General features: G+C 34.6%; 1 protein-coding gene across 1 annotated transcript in view; it reads right to left on the reverse strand.

The window, feature by feature from the left end:
* The window catches only part of GRAMD1C (GRAM domain containing 1C), a 65630-nt gene that overhangs the window by 24201 nt on the left and 22771 nt on the right, over positions 1-18658 (reverse strand). The window contains exons 6-9 of the mRNA XM_004675208.2: positions 17708-17788; positions 7175-7293; positions 4254-4386; positions 338-500 (exon numbers count right to left, since the gene is read on the reverse strand). Coding sequence (XP_004675265.1) covers positions 338-500; positions 4254-4386; positions 7175-7293; positions 17708-17788 — 496 coding nt within the window. The remainder of the gene's footprint in view (positions 1-337; positions 501-4253; positions 4387-7174; positions 7294-17707; positions 17789-18658) is intronic.

The following is an 18658-nucleotide window of genomic DNA, read 5'->3' on the forward strand; positions in this document are numbered from 1 at the left end:
AACATCTTACATTGTCTGATGGAGTGGTTATGCAGATTTTTATTAAGATTTGCTTTTCCATTGCTCTTGCCCCGTCTCCACTGCCTTAACACTTAAAATTTTAAAAGTTAAATACAATGGGATTCTCAAGTTCCAGGCTTATGAAAGAAGTAGAGATGGGTTAAACTAAGTAAGCTACTTCCTCTATTTTCTATTAACTCCCACTCCTCTTTTGATTCTTTATCAAGTAATACTGTATCTAAAACAACTAAATTCTCAAACTGCCTATACCTAATAAAATGATAAACTTTAAAATACATAACTGAGATTTTGTTGTAATTCACAGGAAATTCTTTACCTTCATCAACAGAATCTGAAGTGCTGCTTTTGTCCAGAGAAAGATATTCATTTTTATTCAAATCCAGTGATTTTGGTACCACTCTATTTAACCTCATTTCTGAAGTTAGGAAAGGACACTTTTTGCTAAGTTTCTCACTTTGGGGTTCATCTTTCCCAAATCCCTAAAAGGCAAAGAAAAAAAAAGTCTAGTTTAAAAAACAGACTATAGGCTTACAATTTACAGTGAGATCTTTAATAATAAAGATGCTTTGAAATGCTGTTCTTTGAAAATGTGACATCTGTATCACAAGGAATTCAATTCAGTCTATAAAATACTGATAAAGAATATAGAACATCTAAGATCACCTTCTACACAATAATAATGAATAACAAGTTTACTTTTTAAGATGCCATATAGAAAGAACTCAGGCATTACCATCATGTGAATCATTTACACAGAAGGGAAAAGGGATAGAGGGCAAAAATAATGGAACTCTCAGTTCTTTGTGGTGGACAAGAGAAAAGAGTCAAGGCAGTTAGTTTCCCAAGACAATACCTTCCCATCATCTCAAGGAAAAGAACTCACCCATCTTTCAAGACCAGTAACTAAAGGGGAAAAGGAAAGAAAAATAGACAAAAGTCACATATAAGAAGAGTGAGAGAGAAGATTAAAAGGGAAAATCAATTATATGGTAACTTGTAAGAACACTAAGATACTGTTAAAGGAAGTAAGAAATTGGGCATTAAAATGTATTCAATATATGATGTCATTGATACTTCTGGGGAACGGTTTACTTACTAATGATAACTTATTTCTACAACTATTTTAACACTAGGCATTAAGAGTAAGAATGCTATTTCTAAGTTAATAATTCAGGTAGAATAGTAGTGTAACATAACACTATGTACATAACATAAAAAATATAAACTATAAGGCAAGGTACCTCTGGCATTGTCTGTGTGTAAGCACATGAAAGAGCAAAGAATAAAGCTTACACATCCTGCCCCTGAGACCTCTGTGCAGCACTGAACAACAGAAGCAGTTCCTGGGAGGATACACGTTTCCATTGGCCACTCAGAAAGCAGATAACAAATGAGACCCAGTACGTAGTTTATTAAAGGGTTATACTCTCCTCATTAGAGGACTGATTCTTCATGCAGAAACTGCTGCTACAATCGAGACTTGATGGGAGGTCTAGATTACAAAACAACATCTTATTTAGCTGACTCAGCATCTGCTAATGCTGAGTAAACTTTCACACATGCTGTTTGTGTGTTTCTAATGAAGGTATAACTCCTACTATGAAGCTATAGGAACAGTCATTACCTTTGAGGGGGTGGCATTTGACAATTTTTATTTCTTTGTGTACTTTCTGTATTTCCCGATTCTTTATAATGAATACTAATTTCATAACCTAAAAAAATTATCATCTTCAAAAAACGTTTTTTCTGAATTTTAACTATTTCTAATTTTGTTAGAAGTTGAAACAAAGTAACATAAGACATTTGTTTACATCTGAAAATGTCAGCACATCTTCATAACAAAAGGGGAAAAAAGGACTAAATTTCTATATTGCTTGTATTTTATAACACAAAGACATGTGTACGAACATCAATGAGTTTTATCACATTAAATCATTCCTCTATATTCCATTCCCTTTATTCAGAGAAAATGTGATCTTTAGGGGCAAAGTAAGAAGCAAGGACCATCAGATTAACTACTACAAGAGCAGGTACAAAATATCAATCCATCTTTAAGGTCGTTGTAATAAATACTCAGATTAGTAGTACTGAGAACTCAATCAGACTTTTGCAAAAAGATAAGGAAACTGCAAGCAATTCCCAGCCTTATTACCTTTCCAAAATATGGTTCTATCTCCTCAGTGAGAACTTAAAAAATATATGTATATAACATCTAGAATCACCTCTTTTGCACCTGTAGTACATTCCTACATGTCTCTAAGTTTTATGAGAAAAGCACAACAGAATCAAAGTGCAGGATGCATGATGGTTACTAAAACAAGCTGATAAGGTGGCGGCCTTCCACATAAATATTTCACTATTTCCATCCCAGTGTGGAGGTTCAAGTTGCTCCAAGAAAAGGGACAGAAAAGGTTTGCTGTTGGTCACACACAGACTCACTTTCAATTAGAATAGCTATGGTTATCTGGCCTCCCTGGTGGCAAATGGGTTAGTGACACAGTGCTATCAAGCTATGGCCAGCCGCTGCTGCAGGAGTTCAGTTCCATCCCCACCAGGGAGGTGACCCACATGGTGCAGCAGACCTCTCCTGTCTTGCGTGCTGCTCCCCTCAGCAGTGTATTTCAGTTGATTTGCCTGTTTGCTCCCCACTCTATCTCTGGTGAATCCTCTCGCCCTTACACCCTGGGCCTACACCACTTTTCTTGCAAGCATAAATAAATAAACCTTTTTAAAAATAATAGCTTGTTTATAGCACACTTAATGTATGGCAGGGACTGCCCAAACTACTTTCATACTTCATTCACTCAGGGCTTACTAAATATCCTGTGCAGTATTATTGTTCTTGTCTTATAGTAGGGAAAACAAAGCCCCAAACTTGCATCCTCAATCATCAGACCAAACACTTTGCAGCAGGAGCACTCATAGCCCTCAGAATAAGGTCTCTATATACCACTCCTCACAAAGAACAAGAGCTCACTAGGAAAATGTCTGAGACAAAAAGTATACAACATGTGCCTTATACATATTGTTGTATCAGAAAAAAAGGAAACTATCAAAGATTATTCACTTTTTCAAAAGGACAAAGTAGCCAACCTAAAGAAGCTCCTGATGATAGAAAGGATAAAACTGAGAATTAAAAAACATATATATGACTTCGAGTGACAGAAAACTCATTGACATAAAAATAACTAATGGGCTGATAATGATAATTGAAAAAAATAAAGGAAGAAATTAGTACCTAAGTCAATCTGAGGCCTAGTAATTAACAGGATGTGCTTATTTTAGTAGGCAGTTTTAAAAAATCATCTTTGTTAGTCAAGCATACTAAGTAGGATTCTCATGTTTCCCCCTTGAAAAGAGATTCTTTCTACCAAATATATCACTTATTCTGGAAAATTTTTCTTGCTGTGAATTATTCCTTGTATATTATTATATATATATTTTTTAAGATTTATTTATTTGTGCATACAGAACTGGGGTACAGGCCAGAGGTGCAGGGGTAGTGAGAGTATTCACCAGATACAGAGTGGCGAGCAGAACAGGCAGATCGATGAAGTACACTGCTGAGGGGAGCAGCAGGCGGGTCAGGAGAGGTCTGCTGTGCCATGTGGTCACCTCTGGGCGGACGGGGTTCGAACTCATGCTGAAGTGGCTTTAGCTTCTCAGTGCTGTGCTTTAACCAGCTGCACTACCAGGACAGGCCATATCTTATTATATTTTTAATGATGTCTATGTCCTTTATAAATTGATGCTCAGGAAAATGTCTCACAGCACTGAATCATATCTAACTACAGAACCTCTTTTACTTACAGGCAAAAACTTCTCCTAAAATAATGGAGCAACCTAAAACATTTTATGATTTTTTTTAATTTATTTATTTATTCATACAGAACTGGGGTACAGGCCAGAGGCTCAGGGGCGGTGAGAGGCTTCACCAGAGACAGAGCGGGGAACAGAACAGGCAGATCGATGAAGTACACTGCTGAGGGGAGCAGCGGGCAGGTCAGGAGAGGTCTGCCACGCCATGTGGTCACCTCCGGGGCAGGCGGGAATCGAACTCATGCTGAAGTGACTTTAGCTTCTCAGTGCTGTGCTTTAACCCGCTGCACCACCAGGGAGGGCCAAACATTTTATGATTTTTAAACATTATTTATATTATATTTTATTTGATCTTATAGTATTCTTAATACATGCTAGCATCAGATATGTCTTAAGGGGTACCAAACACTAACCACCTTTGGTGAATGTCCATCCAGGGACTCTGGTTCTGAAACCCGACTAATTGATTCACGGGTAAAACTGATTGACTTGGATAATTTTTCATCTCTCTCTCCTGAGTCGTCCAAGCTGTTTCTTCCTGGACTTCTGTAAGAAACATGTTGTTATAGAAATACAAATAAGGTGCCTTCCACACATATAATTGATTTGGTATTCTTACTATGGGCTTTTCATTACAAAACAGTCTAAAAACAAATGGATATTTGTAATATTACCAAATAAACCTCTACCTATAACATGGCTAACTAACTAACATGCAAATTGACTATTTCTGAAAATGAGATGTGTTCATATGAGGTTTTATAAATTTCAAAACCATTAAAAAATTAACCAAAAATACATGGCTATACCAGCAACTGGATATTGCCCATTTAAATTGCAGTTATATTAAAGAGTAAACAAAACAAAATAACTTAAGTACACTCTTATTAAGTTATAAGAATAAAGTGGTCACTATCAGAGGAAAAAGAAAGAATGGAGTAGATAAATTGAGGAAAACAGAACAATTATATGGTGATGGGTAGAACTAGAATTTTGGTGGAAATCAGAATGTATTACATATAGATGTTGAATTATAATGCTATAATACATCTGAAAATGATATAATGTTTTAAAACAATATTCAGTAATTTCTTTAATTAAAAGGTAAAATAAAATTAAGAACAAAAAACTATTATTTGCCTGACTACTCCCACTGGACTAACTGCATGTAAGCATTTTAGCATATAAGTTACTGATTCAAAGGACAAGTGGACTTATAAGAGAGTAAAACTTAAAATTTAAAATGAATAAAGATCATTGTTTTAGTGTGTAAATATCCACTTTGAAGTCTTAGAATATGTCGATGGTGGAAAATTGGAAATCACTGTACACAATGAGATCTATAAAGAATTTTGGGAAATAACTACCTAAATTTTTAAAACAATTTTTTAAAAAATTTTAAGCTCTACTGTTTGTATAAATTTGATTTAGTGAGTTTTAACCTTGAGAAATAAATATTTCATTTCTGTAACAAATAATTTTAATTAAATAAATTTCGATGCAGGCAACCTGAGATGACGGATAGTTCCCAGAAGTAGAAATCATGTCTAAGTAAAATCCATGCTCCCTTCCTTGTGCCTCTCTTTCTTAAGAACAAGGTTTAAGGAACAGCTTTCAAATGTTCACAAGGACAAGACAACAGTAAAGGCGCTAGGAGCTCTTGTCTTCTCTCAGGGAGTAAGAAGGGAAAGTCTATTCATTCTAAAAGAAGCACAACTGATTTATTTTTCAGGGTTCAACCTTACTGAGAAATTATGATTCCTATATAATCATTAATAACTACAGGTTGAAATCTCTTCTAAAATAGAGTAGCAGCCCAACATGTTAGGCCATTTATCCTGAGGAATGAAGTGAAAAGCTAAAGGGTCATTCAACCCCATTCTACTCCACCCAAATAATACATAGGTCCATGGAAAGGCTCCTTGAGACCAGCCAAACAGCTCAATGTCTATACTTGAGGATTTTTAGGAAGGAGATGAGTTGGGGAGAAATAAAGGAAAAAGGAGGAGGAAGTGTGGCACGGAGACTTAAAGGAAGAAACAAAGACAGAAGTGCTAAAGAAATCAAGATTTGAGACAGACAATGCTTCTTTCAGAAACTTAAAGAATGGGTCAAAGGCTCTCTACCATAATCCAAGTCTTTGCATTTTATCAACTGCCTTTCTACTCAGTTCCAGTACCTGAGAGAGGCTGGTAAACTTTACAAGGAGAGAAGTCCTGTGGAAATGTTTTAACTTTACAGCAAACTAATGAAATATGCATGTGTAACCAAGTGAAAAGCAGAGACTATAAAATATTGATGCAAACTGAAACAATGTAAGTAGGGTCAGCCAAAGTAGAAGACTTTCTAGATAGAGTAAAATTTTTGTACCCCCCCTCCACTGAGACTTTTGAAAGTTTTCCATTTTAAGATTTGTTATAAAATTTTTAAATAAGAATTTTATTAAGATATAATTCACAGAACATAAAATTACCTTATTTAAAGAGTACAAAATAGCATTTTACAGAGTTGGCAGCCATCACCAATAATTTTAGGACATTTTCATTACTCCCAAAAGTGACCTATTAGCACTCACTCCCCATTCTCCCTTCCTCCTATCTTTCTGTTCCTATGGGCTTACTGATTCTAGACTCTGCTTTAAGTATATAAAATTATACAATATGTGTTCTTTAGTCACTGACTTCTTTCATTTAGCATGCTTGCTACATAATATTAATATACTAATCTTCCTTGTCAGTTACCAATGGAGGAAACACATTTTTACTTATACAGATTAATAAAAATGTGCCCGCTTCCAAATGAATTCCCATGAGTCAAAGAGTCAAAACTCTTTCTACTTTGAAATTTTTTTATCACATTCATATCTATTGCTCCCTTTGGAGCAATTATTTGCATTCCCCACAGTAATATAAGCTTCTTTCATTAATGTACCTGATATTTATTGACTACAGGTCGAACACTGCTAGAATAACCTTGAGAAAAAGTCATTGCCTTCTGTCTCTCAAACTATCTACCAATTTACTTTTGCTGAATCATCTATATGAACAACAGAGATTTCATTAGAAATCTCCAGTTCCTTAACTTAAAAGTTTGCTAAAACCACACTCTAAACAATCTTAAGTGACAAAGTCTACACCTTACTATATGTCCTGTATTTTATTACCAATTCAGCAAACTCTTCTCTATCCTAACCTTGCACTCTATTCCACCATAAACAAAAAGGGGTAAATTTCACACAAGGGTTAATTAATAGAAATTCTGAATTAGTAGAATTTAAGCTAATTCCTTGATTAATATCAAATTGAGTATCATATTTCACAACATTCTGTTGTACCTGGGCTGCACATTATCCTCAATTGACAAGGATAAGTTCTCCATTTCTTCAGCGTTTAAGCCAAGCTCAGTGCCATAGTTCTGCTGCAGCAGTTGCACAAATTCTTGTCTGGTCAAGTTCTAAAAGTAGTACGGAACAATTACATTGAGTATTAGCAAATATAAAATAGTACAAATTAGCAGTTCAAAACATATTTTGACATTAAAATGGCTTACTGTGCAGCTATGAGAAGTGACTTTGGTAGCTTTCTGACCTTTCCTGGCCTTTTTTTGGTGTGTTTTAAAAAACTGGGTTAATAAAACTTACCTGACATAGTTGACACTAGCACTAAATAAAATATGACTTTAAAGTATATAGTATATTTTAACTATTTTAAATGGGAGGTAAATATTTATATTTTTCTTTTCATGAAATAATTTGTTTATAGTGTCTAGAAATTTCTGATATGTAACTTAAATCCTGCAATCCAACCAGTCTATCACAAATCACCATTCGGAGTTCTTATCACCAATTCAGAAAACATCATGATAATCCACAGAGTATCTGATTATTTTAACCATTTTAAACCCTTATATGTCAACTAACTATAAATATATTTTTCTAAAATATAAAATGCAAGAGACTAAAATTCATAATATCTTCTTTGATTCACTTTTAATAAAGGCCAGCTATTTTGTCTTTGTAGGTATCATATCAAGTGTTAAAAAAATCTAATATGAAAAACATGTGGAATAATTAGTAAGACAAAAATAATAGTGATATTATGATATCCAGTGGTCTATTTTCTAGAAAAAATATAGATGGCTAATTACATAAATAAGCAAGGCAGAGGAAGGCAGCATAACACTTGTAGTAGCAATTTTTGGGAAGGTCCTCTTATTCATTCAACAAATAATGATTTAGAGCCTACCAAATTTGTATGAATGCATTAAATGCTAATGAGGGTAAAAATGATAACCCATCTAGCTCCTTGCTCTCAAACAACTATAGTTTAAGAAACATGGAAGACTTTTAGGGAATGTCTGATATAACAAGCTATGCTATTATTATTATTATGTATTAAAGTACTGGTAGAATCAACATGATAGAAAAGTATAAGGAAAGAGTACTGTGGATTAGGTTGATCAAATAAGGCTTCACTGACAACATTCAGCTGAACTGAAGGAAGGACATGAATGGAGAAATGAGAAAATACTGGGAGAAAGAAATTAACATAAAAACACAATAAATACATGAAGAACATACATAAATGATACCTGTTTTTTGGTTGTTTTTTTTTAAGTCAGTGAATAGTTTGTCAGTCTAATCGGAGTAAATACTTAGTTTGGGACTATAGTTGGGATTAATATAGAAGGATTTAAAAGAGCTAAAACATTCAGATGCCTTGAATTCCTCCCCAGAATTCCCTACAACAAATACCTCTTCATTTTTGCCTTTTCCTTGGTTCTTCCCTCTGTCTAGTAGCTATGGTAGCTTTGTTTATTACATTGCACTAGATAAGTTCATAATATTTCATGGATCCTCAAAGAGATTAAAAGCAAAAATTTCTGTATTTCAGATTGCTAGTTTCCAAATTACTGGATTACCAGGATCCCACAGGAGTAACTGAAGAAAAGTCAGATTCTATCATTAGATTTTAACAAATCAAAAATATCCAAACAGTTACCCATAATAAAACTATTCAAGCTAAGGAAAATGTCTGATTTCCCTGTTTGGAGTTTAATTATATTAACCTAGAATACAGTGAATGACATTAACCTCAACCTGAAAAGAAACTTTCATTGAAAATAACATCTATCTAATAAATAATAATATTCTTGGAGCTTATTGTTTACTGTACACCTCTTATTTAGAGAACAAAGTCTTCTTAAGCATAGTATCCATAAAGAAAAATAAAAAGTATCCCTAGTAGTTAAGAATTAAGTGACCAACCAGCACTGTTCCTGATCCTAAAATATACACCACAATAGTAATTAGTTATAATAATGAACACAATCTTCCAAAGGCTTTATCTTTGAAATACACTGTGCTACCCTTGGAAAGAGAAGCAAACAATATTTTTTAAAAGTTGTGGAAGATTAATATTTTATAAAAACATCTTTAAAATAATAGATAATCAAACTGCCCCCAAAATAGATTAGAGCAATAATACTCTGCTGCCTAATACTGCAAGGAATGAAAATAAGCAAATACAGTTGTATCTACATATAGAAATAAGTATTTAAAATAGATTAGCATATACTAGCAGGAAGTAAATTGCAGGGTAACTTCAATATACTTTTTTATCTATTAAGTATACATAGTTAATGGAAAATAAAATAGAACTCATTTAATTCATAATCTTATTGTGCTAATTGGTTAAAAACAACTTCTACAAAGTTGCTCAGCTATCACAAGAAGTGTGGTTACTTACAGCCATGCTGAACATTCAGACATTCAAACATACACCCAAGGTGATAGTCACAATTCATACATCAGCCACGGAAAGGATTAAGTGACCTTAAAGAGCAACCTAAATTTTGAACAAAAGCTGACCACCTACCTGCTAAAAAGGGAGTCTCCAAGTTTCAGCCTACAGAGTACTTTAACAAAATAAAGATGAACCAAATAGCAATCAGATAAGACTCAAAAGTCAGAAGATCATTTTCTGGCCCAGAAAGCTTTGTGTGCTAGTATGCTACAACATCCTTATTCGTAATATCACTCCAAATGCTGAATGACAGCTGTGAAAAATCATTGTTCCAATCTACTGATTTTTTTCAGAAGAAGTTCTTCCTTATAAAAGACAAGTTCTATTGTAGTTTAGAGCACATGTTTTGTCACTTCCTGGTCTGTAGTATCAGCACCTTTCCACCGTTGCAGGTCAGAAAGCAGAATTGTAAGTTATACCTCACTCTACAGGTTCCTAGGCCCCTCCTACTAGAAGAGGTTAGGTAAACAGGGTTTTATTAAAGTGACAGTCTGCAATTTCTTCTGTTCTACCCACAATAAAATACAAACGGAAATATCTTGCTTATGCTCAATTATGTAATGCCTATTGCAATATTATTTTAATCTCATTTAAAATACTAGATATATTAAGGGTTAAATTTTCTTCGCCATGTCAAATTTCTCATTTAATTCTGGCAATGTCACTTTACTTCTTCATATGCTACTTCTGATGGAGAAATAGCTTCTCCATCTGACTCCTGTATTAATCCTTTATAATTATCAAAGATTTTGTTTCTTGAATATTGTTAAATGGAGTGTCATAAATAGCAAGAAGACTGAAATTTTCAGATGAAGCAATTCCAATAAACACTCTGTATATCTTTCATCATTGAAAAGTTTGTATCTTGATTACTCAATAAATGTTTCCTTTAAAAATATTTTTGACCCTAATTAGAGTAATTTCCTGGTGGAGACCTAAACTGTAATAAACACAACAGAGAGTCTCATCTACAAATTTCAACTCTTCCCCAAAAGAAATGTTTTCTCCTAATGAGAATATCAAAACTTGCCCTAGTTCCTATCTAATCAATCCATTTAATTTAGTAAGGTGCTATCACACGTTACTTGATGAACTGTAAGGGTCTTTGGGGGGAGGGTTGCTAAAAGCTTATCACTGTATACAATAGCAGACTGAAGGATCAAAGTGACATTGGAGGGCCCTTCTGGTGGCGCAACAGGTTAAAGGGCAGCACTACAAACTAGCCACATACGTTTTTGTACTAGTTCAATTTCCCTCCTGGGGTGGGGACGTCGCCCACATGGTGCAGCAGACCTCTTCTGTCTCACCCACTGCTCCCCTCAACAGTGTACTTCATCCATCTGCCTGTTCTGCTCCCCACTCTGGTCTCTGGTGAAGCCTCTCACCACCCCTGTACTACTGACCTGTACCCCAGATCTGTATGCATAAATAAACAAATAAATTTTAAAAATTACACTGGAGAAAAACACTCATTCAAATTGAAGGAAGTACACCATGGTGGCCAGTTTCCACTTTCTAAAACCTAGAGTTTTTGACATATTATGGTATGGTCGTTCTCACAGATTAAAACTGCAGATATCACTTATTCTACTATGATAACCAATGAACAATAAGAAAAATGTATATTAGCTATAATATTCTAAATGATATTTATATACTATTGCTAAATATACAAATTCTTATAGTAAGACACTAGTATGCAGAGCAGAGCAAAGTTTAGTAGACTGAAGAAAGAAAACAGAAACAAACTACAACTGAAAAAAGCCTGGTATGCAAAGGTTAATAGACAAGGAATGGTCAGCAAAAAAAGACTGAGGGAAATAACAGAGAAATGTTCAGAAAGAATGATGTCATGGAAATAAAGGGAAGGTATTTCAAGATAGAGGGAGTGTGTGTAATATGAAATGTTGCCTAAGTACCAAGCAAGATGAGCACATTTGTGGCAAATAGGAGCACACAGAAAAGTGAAGCAATCTACCAAGCAGTTCACTGAGACTACTATGGGGGATGGAGAAATTAAAGGGGCCCATGGGAAAGAACAAGGAAAGAGTCAGTGGGTAAGAGCCTCCCTGGTGGCACCAGGGTTAAAATCTCAGGGCTATCAAGCTATTGATTGCCACTTCAGGGGCAGGAGTTTGATCTGGCCAGCGAGCTGACCCACATGGCACAGCAGACCTCTCCTGTATCACGTACTGCTTCCCTCAGCAGTGTGTTTCAGTCAATATTAGCAGTGGATTTTACACATTTAGGAGCCACGATGAAGAAAACAGTATGAGATTAAATCAAGTACATGAGAAAATGATGCTATCAAGAGATAGATTATACACACGGAACACTAAAATCTTATGATGGTTAGGGCATCCAGCAATAAGAATTTGGGGACCACCTTTGTATATGTAATCCTTCATTTACCAAACTATTGGTATGTTTGCACGACTGTATCATAACGGGTCAAAGTAGAAATGATGAGGGCCTTTGTGACCAACACGATATGGTTGCCACTGAAGAGGAAAGAAGCAAGCATACATCAAGTTTCTTTGCTCAGGTGACAGACCAGGAGGAATCATGCTTCACTGACCAAGGGAAAATAGATGGAGGTGTTTTGTCAACCAAAAAGATAAAAACAAAGGAACAATACAAGAATAAAAGGATTTCTGCATTGCCACATGAATAAAATAGAAATTCTCATTTATTTTTTCCAGATAGCTTTGAATGTTGCTCTTGTTAGACTCCTATCATTACTGAAAAACATCCAGATTTTCAAATAAGTACAAGAGGAATGCTGATTAGAGAGGAGCGTATGGAAGAATAAACTGATATGAGCCTGCCGGAGAAGGCTGGATGACTCTTGCAAAAGATCTCAATAGGTGACATAAACTGACTGCTACTGGAAGAACGGCCTCAGCACTATCATCATTCTAAAGCTGTGCTCAGAATGGTTGACTTAAGTAAGTCACACTCACGAATGTTATACACTTCTGAGTGGTAAACATACTAACTCATAGTGGGGAAAGTCTTCTCTAGGCATTCTACCTGAAAGATAAAATGCCTGAATTCCTTGGAAATCAGATTAGTAATCATAAAGTTGCATGATAAGCATGGAATCAGAGCAAAGGTAGACAATTTTAAGGGACAATTTAATGTGGGTCCCAGTGAGGTCTGCTGATTCAGCTCTGTATCAAACCCTAGTTATCAAAGCCCGCCACTGTGACTCTGCTTTTCAGTCCTAAGTCCTAAGTTCATGGACTAAGCCTGGTCAGCCACCTTCAGACTGACATTCTTTTTTTGTCTACTAATACAATCAGTCGTTTTAAATCATTTCTCCCCAACCTATCCAAGGAACAGGGCATCCTTCTACCATTCTTCCCAAAATAGGAGCTAGAATGACATGCATAAGAATTTATAAAGGGTGGGTCCACGTAGATTGAGAGCACACCTGTCACCACCTCATCTGTTTCTGCCACAACACCCTCCTGTTGCTTAAGAACAACTGTGAAAGCCTATGCTAGCAGTATCAAGTCCTAAATGCAAGCATATGATAATACCACCAGGAGCTTGAATGGATTAATATGAAGGAACTGATCTCTAATCAAAAAACCTTTTTACATTTTAACTCTAGTAACTATTAATAACTTTACATCTGTAGCCTATTTTCTTAGTAGTTTGAATTGACAGACAATAACATTTCTTTGAAAATTGAAATTTTAGTGTTTCAAGTTAATCATGTGTTTGCATGGCACGTTTATATTTAAGAAATTGAGTTTAATAAACAGTGAACATAGGACATACATACCCTTAATGTTGTTTCTACACCTAAATTTCTTGTCTGTGTTTTCTCTAGCCTTTAATTTTCCTTGAGCAGAAAATAGAAAATATCTTCTTAATTAAGTGTAATGATCATGTGGAATCTAAATCATTGCTATCCTACTAAACTTAATAATTTCAAAAGTATTTATTGAGTCTTGGATATGTGTTATATGACCCTTATTGTTCAAACTGGCATGCTTTTAAGAATAAAGCTGGCATTATTAATATTTGTATTGACAGAGGCTTAAACCCAGACAGCCCCATACTGTATTCACTGAGATGTCTGTCAAATCAGCAGTCCAATAAACACCTGAGTTTGTTACGGGATATACAACAATGCACAAAGTAAACATGGCTCTTATAAGTGTTTATTGTCAGGCAAGAACAACAGAAAGAACAAAGAATTACAATTGTAATGAATGTTGTAAAGGAGAAGTGCAAGATGTTATAGGAATGTGAAAGGATGGACCTGACTTGATTTTTATCAATGAGTTTCAGTTACAACTATGTGTGGGAAAGAACTAGGCAAAGCAGCCATGTTTAATGACTTAATAGAAAAAAATAAAAAGCAAGTAGGAATGATAAGTCAGCTAGGGTCAGGTCACTCAGTTCCTATATAAAATTTTAGATTTTATTCCAGGGCAAAGGGAGTTAAGTAGGAAGTGGATATTAACAAGCACACACTTTAAAAAAAAAGAAATTTGGCTGTCGCATTGTTCACAGGTTGAAAAATTATTTCTGTTAAGAAGCCAAATATACCTGAAATCTATCTAATGTTATAAAAGATGCTACTTTAAAAAATTTTTTTAAAAAGCTGATAAAGTGAGTATTTTTTGTGGGCCATTTGATCTCTGTTGCAGCTACTCAACTCTGATGCTATAGTGTGAAAGTACCACAAACAATACATAAAAGAGCATGGCTGTGTTTCAAGAAAATTTTATTAATGAACACTGATATTTGAATTTCATATAATTAATTGTGTCATGAAGTATTCTTTTGATTTTATAAAAATTGCTTATAAAGACCATTCCTACTTTATGAGCCATACAAAAATGGGCATCAAGACTATTTGGCTCTGGTCTAAGAACACAGAAGGCAGAGAGGGGCTTAAAACGAGCAAAGGGGTGGGTTAGAGAAGATTCTAGAGATGACTCTTAAGCCACAGTTGCACGGTTCTTCTTACAAGACAGAAAACCTCAGTTGTAAGTATCAAAAAATGAAGCTGCCACTGTCCTCTGGCCCCACAAACTCTAGGTCTCAATGGGCTATCTAGAAAGGGTTAGCACTCTTTTATTATTAGCTCAGCACCTAAATAGTTGTGAATTAAGCTGAAGTGCTATAAATTACTTCATGAATGAACACACTAATAGTTTAAACACATATGTAAGTATTGTGATCTTCATTGTTTTCTATTATGAAAGGATACTGGATTTTGTCATGTATTTTCTCAACCGATGTGATGTTATTTTTGCCCTCTATACTACTGATATGGTCTATTACACTGATTTTCACGTGTTGGTGTTTCATATGTTGATGTATAAATCACACTTGGTCATGGTATATAATAATTTTTTATGGTGCTGGATAGGTTTTTGGTAATGTTTTGTTGAGGATTTGGATATCTGTATTCATAGAGATAATGAAAAAAACATAATTAACAGAGATTAGTGTATACTTTTCAAAAAAATTTATTTCATTTATTTATGCATGCAAGAGCTAAGTACATGTAGGCCAGAGGTGTGGTCAGTAGGTAGGCAGTGAGAAGATTCACCAGAGACAGAATGGGGAGCAGAACAGGCAGATCTCCTGAAATATACTGCTGAGGGGAGCTTCAGGGGAGAAAAGAGACGTCTATTGTGCTATGCAGGTCTGCTCTTAGGAGGGATCAAACTGGAGCTGCATTTGCTACCAAACACTTCATAGTGTTGAAACCTAACACCTTGCGCCACTAGGGAGGCACTAGTTTGTAGTTTGTGTGTTTTTTTTTGATGGTCTTTGATTTTAGTATGAAGGTAATACTAAAGGCAATATAGAGTTAGGTGAAAAGTGTTCTCTTTTAACTTTTAGAATATTTTGTAAAGGATAGGTGTTAATTTGCTCTGGTAAATTAACACCAATAAATCTATCTATTACTGGACTTTTCTTTGTGAGGTGTTTTTTTTTTAAATTACTAATTCAATCTCCTCCCTTATTATAGGAATATATTATCTTCAAATTTCATATTTTTACTTGAGTCAGTTTCAATAGCTTGTGATTTTCTAGGTATCTGTCCTTTTCATTTAGGTTAATTTCTTCTCTTTTTTCCTCATATTATTCTTATTATTATTTATTCTTCATTTTGTGCATTTTTCATTTCAGTTGTAATACCTGTGGGATTCCCATCACCAATTCACCCATGTTCCATCACCATAGTCCCATGCGCTCTTTCCACCCCAGTAGGTTAACCAATTTCTGGACATACAATTGTTCATAGTATTCCCTTATAATACATTTCATTTTTGCACAGTAAGTGGTCATGTTTTCACTTTTACTTTTGATTTTAGTCTTCTCTCATTTTTCATTATCTGTCTAGCAAAAGGTTTGTCATTTTTGTTGATCTTTTTGAGTAAAGAACTTTTGGTTCTCTTGATTGTCTCTCTCTATTCTTTATTTCATTTGTTTCTGTTCTAATATTTATTACTTCTTGGATTCAACTTACTCTGAGTTTAGTTTATTACCCTTTTTCTAATTTCTGAAGGTGGAAAGTTATTTGAATTTCTTATGTTTATAGTTATAAATTTCTTTCTAAGTACTTTCTTGTAAGTTTTGCACGCTGCATTTTTGTTTTCATTTGATTCTAAGTCTTTTCTATTTTCCTTTGTGATTTCTTATTTCAACCATTGGTTATTTTAAGAGTGTTCTGTTTATTTTCTAGTTTCTGTGAATTTCCCAAATTTCTTTCTGTTATTGACTTCTAATTTCATTCCACTGTGGTCAGAAACTTATTTTTTATTATTTTAATTATTTTGAACTTTTTATGGCTGTCATGACCTAGTGTGTGATTTGGTCCGGTAAGTGTTCCATGTACTCTTAAGTAGGATACATTATTCTGCAGTTTTTTGAATAGTGTTTCTTGTAGATTTCCTTTAGTTCAGTTAAAAGTTTTTTTAAGTCTTCTATTTTCCTGTCGATCTTTTTTTTTTTATTATTACTCTATCCATCACTAAAGTGGGAAATAAAAATCTTCACTTGAATTGTCCATTTCCCCTTTAGTTTAATCTACTTTAGTGCTCTATTGTTAGGTACAAAAAAGTTAGTAATTGTTATGAATATCAGATGAATTACCTCTTTTACTATTGTAACATATCCTTTCTTGTCTCTATTAATTTTTGTCTTAAAGTCTATTTTGTCTGCTATAATTATAGGCATATCAGCTCTTTCTTGATTATTGCTTGCATGGTAGATCTTTTTCCATCATTTTACTAAACATATTTCTGTATCTTTAAACCTAATGTGATTCTTAGAAACAGTATATAATTGGATCATGTTTTCAAAATTCATTCTGTATATGCTCTGCATTTCGATTTAAGTTTAATCCATTTATATATATTTTTTTTTTTAAAGATTTATTTATTTGTGCATACAGAACTGGGGTACAGGCCAGAGGCTCAGGGGCGGCGAGAGGCTTCACCAGAGACAGAGTGGGGAGCAGAACAGACAGATCTACAAAGTACACTGCTGAGGGGAGCAGCGGGCGGGTCAGGAGAGGTCTGCCACGCCATGTGGTCTCCTCCGGGGCAGGCGGGAATTGAACTCATGCGGAAGCGGCTTCAGATTCTCAGTGCTGTGCTTTAACCCGCTGCGCCACCAGGGAGGGCCCTAATCCATTTATATTTAATGATTTAATGTAATTCTGCCATTTTGCTTGTTGTTTTCTATGCGTTTTATATCTTTTTTGTTCCCTTTTTTCTCCATTACCACCCTATTAGCTATGAAATAAATATTTTATAATGTTTTATTTTAATTCCCTTAATGTTTTTTTCATTAAATTTTTTTAAGTCATTTTCTTGGTAGTTACCCTGGCATTTGTAAACAGCATCTTAACTTATTACTCTGGATTTTGTTTTGCTTCAAATTTATTCTTGGAATTTGACAAGTGAAGTAAAAATTAAACTCACAGAAATAAAACAAGAGATTTTCAATTCACGAAAACTGTTTAAGTACAAATTGTAAGGTTGCTATTATAATAAGCACCTGACTCTAGTATGAACACTTACCTTTTCCAGTAATACATTCTGCCACAGCCTAAAGATACTGAGGTAACTTCTATCTCTGGCACCAAAGGATGTAAAGAAAAACTGCAAAAAAAAAAAAAAAAACCAACGATGTTAGAGTCACAAAAAAAATGGGGGGGGGGGTAAAGTATCACAAAAGTCTGCTGGCATTTGCTATAATAAAAGGAAATTAATAGGTGACTACTGCCTACTTTATATGGCATTATTATTTAAGTTTAGTTGTGGGTCTCCATTGTGGCACAGGAATTAAATGTCAGTCCTCTCACCACTGTGGCCTGAGTTCAATCCCCAGCCACCGAAGGGACCCAAATATGGCATGGCAGACCTCTCCTGTTTTGGCCACTGCTCCGCTTGGTCATGTATTTCAGTCAACCCATCTGCTCTGCTCCCCACTCTGTCTCTGGTGAATCTTTTCATCCCCTTTACCTCTGGCCTACTTCCCAGCTCTTCTACACATAAATAAAAAAAATCTTTAAAAAACAACTTTCAGTTGTATAGAAGACAGTGTATGAATGGGGCATTTTCACAAATTATATCTTATACCAACTAAATTTTATAATATTTACTAAACATTTTGTCAATATCTACTAGTGGGTAAATATTATTTCTTTGTTGTTTAACTATGATTTATGATAGCCAGATAGATAGGTAGAAAGATAGAGCTATATAAGTGGGTATATGTATATCTTATGTAATTACAGTAATTATATATACCTTTCTTTATACTGCCCACTTTAAGGAGCACAATGACAGCCCTCTAGAAATGGACACGAGTGATTCTAAATATCAGGCTCCCCTAAAAGAAGTCAAGAGTCTTTGCAAAAATGGCTGATTGCAGGCCTTAGGTGGGGAAAGTCTCTTACACCTTCCACCAATAAACACAGAAATATTCAAACACTGCTGAAAATAGTAAAAAAAAAAAAAAAAAAAAAA

Source organism: Condylura cristata, unplaced genomic scaffold, assembly GCF_000260355.1.
Source record: "Condylura cristata isolate star-nosed mole 26May11 unplaced genomic scaffold, ConCri1.0 scaffold00003, whole genome shotgun sequence".
NCBI lineage: Eukaryota > Metazoa > Chordata > Mammalia > Eulipotyphla > Talpidae > Condylura > Condylura cristata.